The sequence below is a fragment of the Triticum aestivum genome, chromosome 6A (genome assembly GCF_018294505.1).
Source record: "Triticum aestivum cultivar Chinese Spring chromosome 6A, IWGSC CS RefSeq v2.1, whole genome shotgun sequence".
Taxonomy (NCBI): Eukaryota; Viridiplantae; Streptophyta; class Magnoliopsida; order Poales; family Poaceae; genus Triticum; species Triticum aestivum.
This window is the reverse complement of record NC_057809.1, coordinates 509,396,933-509,402,910: the sequence shown is the minus strand read 5'-3', so window position 1 is coordinate 509,402,910 and position 5,978 is coordinate 509,396,933. Positions and strand designations below refer to the sequence as shown.

The window sequence follows — 5,978 nt, the reverse complement described above, 5'->3', positions numbered from 1 at the left end:
GTGGGCAGGCATGACGGTGCGAGGGGATCGGGTGTTCTGCCTAGACGAGGCCTTTTTTAGGAGCGACAAACATGGTTATAACCAATGACAGTGGTGGGTAATTAGAGTGTTAAACACGTTTGATGTTAAGAGACGATTTGGACTATCAGATTAGCATGGTTCAATGGTTGAGATGATTTGGTTCTCCGCCCTTTCGTGCTTTTGTAGGGGTAGTAGATAGATAGTAGATTGGAACCAAGTGGTGGGAAGCGAGGTAACGCACACCCCTCGTTTGCCCCGGCGTGAGTTTGGGCCAGCCATTGTGGGGCCGGGGTGTCCCTTTTTTTTCTTTTTTTCTTTGAAAAATCTTAATGATTTCAAAAAAATTGAATTCAAAAAATGTTCTTGAATTCAAAAACAATGTTCTCACATTTGAAAAATGCTTGCAGACTCAAAAAGTGTTTGTAATTTTGAAAAACTATTTGTGAATTTGAATTGTTTGTGAATTCAAAAAATGTACATGAGATTGAAAAATCACCGTGAATACATAAATTGTTCGAGTGTTACAGAAAAAATTCATGAATTCAAAAAAATGTTTGTGATTTTGAAACAATGTTCATGATATCAAAAAATGTTCGTGACTTGTAAAAATTTTCATGAATTTGAAACATATTCATGATTTCAAAAATTCTTCATGAATTCGAAAAAATGTTCACGAATTTGTAAAAAGTGCTCACGGTTTCAAATTTTTAATTGTATGAACACTTTTTGAATTTTCTAAATATTTCATGAAATTCATGAACAATTTCAAATATGAAGAACATTTTTTTGTTTTGATGAACATTTTTGTATTTTCTGAATTTTTTTAATTCTATGAAAAAACTGAAAAAGTTCATGATTTTCAAAAAAAGAAATGAAAAAATAAAAGAAAATAAAAACAAAGAAGAAGAAAAAATAAAAGGAAAAAAACATGAAAAACAAAACAAAACAAGAAAGAAAAAATTGAATGAAAAACAAAAAAATCGGTCTGGAAACCGAAAAAGTGATTTGCGCTACCTGGGCCTGCCCAAAACACGTAGCGAGCCGGCCGTATGCATTTGGTCGACAATTATCGACGTACACAGGGAGTAGGGTTCTCCATTAGAACCCCTTTATTAACACTGCTCAAAATTCCCTTAAAACACTATTCAAGGTACAGAGGAACTAAAACATCTCAATATTGTTACATTATACTCCCTCCTTCCCATAATATAAGAGCGTTTTTTTATACTACACTACTGTTGAAAACGCTCTTATATCATGGGATGGAGGGAGTAGTATACAATGTAAAGCCAAAGCAAAAAACACATAATAGATTCTTTTTGGCTTTTAAGCCGAAGTGCAAAAGCCATGAATAAGCTGAAAGATCCCCCCCCCCCTAAAACGCCTCATTGATGCAGAGATAACCAAGCTTAGCACTGATTTTTTTTTTGTGAGTGACCAAAAGTGGCATTTTTCAGTTTGATCGGCATACCATGCCATTTGGAATTATCAGTTTGGAAATCAGATCTCTAACAAGCACTCGTTCGAAGCTTCAACATATAACAATACGTGGAAAGGGTTATGGAACTTGCATTGTCTAGCCAAGATTAAAATTTCCCTCCGGAGGACACTGAAAGGGCCGATCCTTTGCCATGCTATCTTAATAAACATATAAAGGTTTCTCCCCAATGCCCAATATGGAAATTATTTGCCGATGACGTGAAGCATCTTCTCTTTGGATGTGTGTCGGCTACTCAAGTATGGAGGTTGTTGGGTCCTGGTGATGCTATTGATAGAGTTTGTGTTGTTGATCTGGCTGGCAAGGTGATTCTGGAGTATCTATTGAATGTCTCTGGTCATGAGGCTCTGGTCTTAGGACAACGTGAAATTACTACTACAGCTTGGTACTTATGGCGGGAACAGAGAAAGTTTTGTACATGATGAGCCAATACAAACACCGAGTCAAATTCAACTTGCAATGTGAGCTTTGGATGCAAAATTCACATTAGCTAGCAACCCAAAATCTAAGATGAAGTATGGTGTTGGACCAAAGCTCAATTTGGATGCTAGCTTTGCTCCATACACACTCCAAGCTCCTGTTGGGGCTATTCTTTGTGATGATACGAAATTTTTTATTGCAACGGGGAATGATCACATTGATATTTGTCTTGATGCTCTGATTGTCGAAGCCAATGCAATGAGATTTGGGATGGACGTGGGTCATAGAATTGGATGCAATACAATAAAGCGATTACGACAATAATTGCAGGGGGTTCATCTCGGGCTTCCCGAGTGCCTTAGTTACGAAAGAGCACTGATGTACAACCGGCATTTTGTAGACGACATGCACAGGACTTTTCCATCCAGCCATTTGTACTTTTGTTCCTAGAGCATCTGACGGTGCAAAGCAATTATCGGCTAGACGTCGTGCACAGAACATCGTGTGTACATCAATTCCGTTTACGAAAACTGTCCTGGAGAGGCCAATGTAGCCTCACATGAGTTAGCTGGTCTAGCTAGATCTTCTTCTACTAGCTAGTACTTGGATGGATGATGCCCCTGGGCAACAATTCCAGTCCCTGTGAACGATGTATTGCTACTTGTGAATGAATGAAACAAGATCTTAAGTGTCAAAAAAAGATTACATAACATCAAAGATCCGTCCATCCGTACGCTGAAAACATGGGGTAGTGTTTAGTGTTTTTCTCTATTTGACGCACAAACATTTCGTAAAAACTTTGGCAGAGGTACCCTGAGGCCCGAGCCACACTTCCCTGCGCAAGGCATGCCTCCTTTCGATCGATTGACAGCAGCAGCTGCATCGCCGCCGTCCTCCTTCCCCGCAATATTCGTTGGATTCAGAACACAACTAGTGAACTCACATTTTGTTGGATTCGGAACATAATGAGCTGGTGCATACGAGCACGTCAGCGACCATTAGTACTTTCTATCTCCATCAGAAAGCTGTAAGCTAGTACCAGAACCAGTAAACCACAAGTACACTGCCTGAATTCGTGTGTGCCATGCTTCCAATCATTCGTTTCGTCTCTGGTGGCGCACATGTCACAGATTTGGACCTTCCACCTGTTCTCCTCGTCGCGACGCTTCACCTATGCTCCCAACCGCGCCTACTCCTTGGTTACTACTTTCTGCTCTAATGTCACTTTTTGGAAACACCCTAAACACAAAAAACGCTCGAAAAGTCTCCTCAAAAACCGCTGAAAAGACGGTAGCTCAAGAAACATACGCCAAACTCCTGTAAAAGAATACGCAAGATTCGTGTGTGTCGTCTCCTTTGCCTCTTCTTCCTCCTCCTCCTCCTCCTTTTTATAATTGTTTTTCTTCTTTTTTGCTAATATAATACACCGACACGTTCTTATTATTTTTCTTCTGCCTTGCTGATGCACCGACACTGCATTCCATCGGAGCACTTCCATTATTATTTTATCTGCCTGAGCAGCACTTCAATCATACGGAGCTGCTTTCTATAATTATAATATAATGCGTGCCATCTGTGGTATTAAGCCTCTAAGAAAGGAAAACAAAACCCTCGTTAGCTAGCTCCACCAGCCATTGTGAGCTGCATGAACCATTAGCTGGTACCAACTGGAAAGATGGTTCAGCTCCTCAGATCTGAACGAAGCACTACATGGCATCTATATTATCAAGACGAATCACGAATCTGCATTAGCTTTTATTTACCGCAGGAGGCAAAAACATAAGGAATCGATCCACCAACATTTACATGGCACCCACGAACCCAAAAGAATGGAAAGAACCACCACCATACACTCGGTATCTATCATACGTAGAGACATCAGATCTACCCACAAAAAAGAAAAGAAAGCAGCACGGTAAACTACTACGTAGTACAATTCTATATTCCCAGATATAATTGTGTTGCATCTTCTTCTTCCCCGTCGATCTCACCCACCTGAGACCTGAATCTTCTCCTTTTTCCCGTCGTATCTATGTGGATCCCGCGGACGACACCGCCAGATCCTGGTCTTGTTCCAACCAAAGAACACAAGATATGTAGCTTAGTGCGCCATTGCCTGGCCGTACTGGAAGCTCTGGGTGTATGCGAACTGCGGCGCGGGCTTGCAGTGCTGGCGCGCGGAGGAGGACGGGGGCAGCGAGGCGCCCCTGAGGCGCTGCGAGGTGGGCAGCGAGTGGTCGGACGCGACGAGGCGGCGGACCCCGGAGCGCACCTTGTAGAGGACGTGGGCCCAGGTGCCCCGGCTTTGGCGGCCGAGCGCGGCGGCCTCCTCCTCGTTCATCTCCAGGTCGCCGGCGAAGCCGAGCTTCTTGGAGAGCAGCCAGCCGAGGCCCCAGTCCCACCAGCGCTTGAGCGGGCCGCCGGCGAACTCGGCGGCCAGCGACGGCGCCGACCGGGTGCGCCGGAACGCCCACTCGGCGGACGCGGAGGAGATGGGCTGGATCTTGCCGGAGAAGCTGGAGAGGCGCTTCCGCAGGCCCATGAGGTGGCTCTCCTCCCCCTTGCCGCCCCCGCCGCCCTGGAAGGTGGGCAGGTCGTCCCGCAGCGGCCTCGTCGGCAGGAACCGCGCCTTCTGGATGTTCTCCAGGATGGTGGCCATGGCGACACCAAGCGAGGAGGGAGGAGACGGCGGGGAGCTAGCTAGCAATGGCCTTCCGCTTCTCCCTTCTCCAGATCTCTTCTTGGCGCTCTGGGGAGGAGTTGGGGAGGAAGTCGTAGGACGCGCGTCTGGGCGTGTATATGTGAGTGGCGGGCTGGCGCCGCGGTGTGTGTCGAGTCGCGGCTGGACAGGCTGGCTGGCTGGCTTTTGGGCATCGGGGGCCACGAAGTGCAGTTGAAGGCTTCGTACACCGCCGGAGCGGAGGCTGATGCGTGTTGTTCCAGCCAGGGAGGCGACCGTGTTGGCTGGCAATGGAAGGCAAATGATGGGCGTCAGCTGCCGGTGCGGTTGTGCCTGCCTGTGCTGTGTGTACCACCTGGCAACCGCACCTGCTGCTCTGCTTTGACATCCACCACCACGTGGCGACCTGTCTGACTTTGTTCTCCATCGTGCTGGCCTAGGCCCTGGTACGTGGAACGCGAGAAAGTTTTTCTACTACTAGTTTGACAGTGCAGGAGATGAACGGGTCGTGTGTATGCCTTTGGGGCGGTAAAATGAGTGGACATTATCGTTGATGTTGTCCTCGGATCTATCAACCGGACACCTGGTTGCAGTTGCACAGCGATGCGCTACTTTGAGATCATAATGAGAGGACGGCCCCGTTTGCACTTGTTGCTAGCTTCGCTGGAACCTTTGATGATCCTCTCTCAATGATGGATGGATGCTTCACATAAAAAAATATAAAAAATACGTGCTTGATTAGTAGTAATAAGCAAAAGGATGCTCATGAGAACATGGGGGGTTGGATTAATCATCCAAATCGCCAGTCAGGTCGCCCACGAAACAATGCTCCTACCCCACAGAACAACCAACTGTTTCTTTCACACACACAAAAAAAATAGAACAACCAGCTATTTGTCACCTTCCGGCCACACTTCAACGTACCAGGCCTTTCCCACAAGGACAATTCTCCTTTTTTTCTTCTCGTACGTAATAATAATATAAGGGCATCTCCAGCCGTTGGCCTCCTAGGAGGGGCAAAAAATCATCCCCTGAGGCGCACCGGCGCTAAACCGCGCCTGGGGGCGTGATGCCCCCCAGTCGCGGCCCCCCACGGGTTTTTAAAATGTTTAAATTCGACGCAAACACAACGCAAACACGGGCGAGTTCGCTCAAATTTAAACATATTTTACAAAAAAAAGGAAAAAACTACCGCCGGCTACCCCCGCCGTCACCCTCGCCGCCCGCCCACGCGGTTCTACATGCCGAGGAGGCTGTAGAACCGCGTGTAGTCACCGCCGTCGTCGTCGTCGTCGCCCCCGCCTACGCCTCCGCCGTCCCTGCTGCATCCCTCCCCGGTTGGCGCGGTGGGTTGGACGG

The 5,978-nt window shown here is 46.7% G+C and overlaps 1 protein-coding gene across 1 annotated transcript; it reads right to left on the bottom strand.

The window, feature by feature from the left end:
* Positions 1-3,672: 3,672 nt before the first annotated feature.
* Positions 3,673-4,906, bottom strand: LOC123128183 (uncharacterized). The gene has a single exon (XM_044548118.1). The coding sequence runs from the start codon at positions 4,596-4,598 to the stop codon at positions 4,041-4,043; it is 558 nt and encodes a 185-aa protein (XP_044404053.1). The 5' UTR covers positions 4,599-4,906; the 3' UTR covers positions 3,673-4,040.
* Positions 4,907-5,978: the final 1,072 nt, after the last annotated feature.

Coding starts and splice junctions, on each gene's coding strand:
- LOC123128183 (XM_044548118.1), bottom strand. CDS start 4,598: ATGGCCACCATCCTGGAGAACATCCAGAAGGCGCGGTTCCTGCCGACG.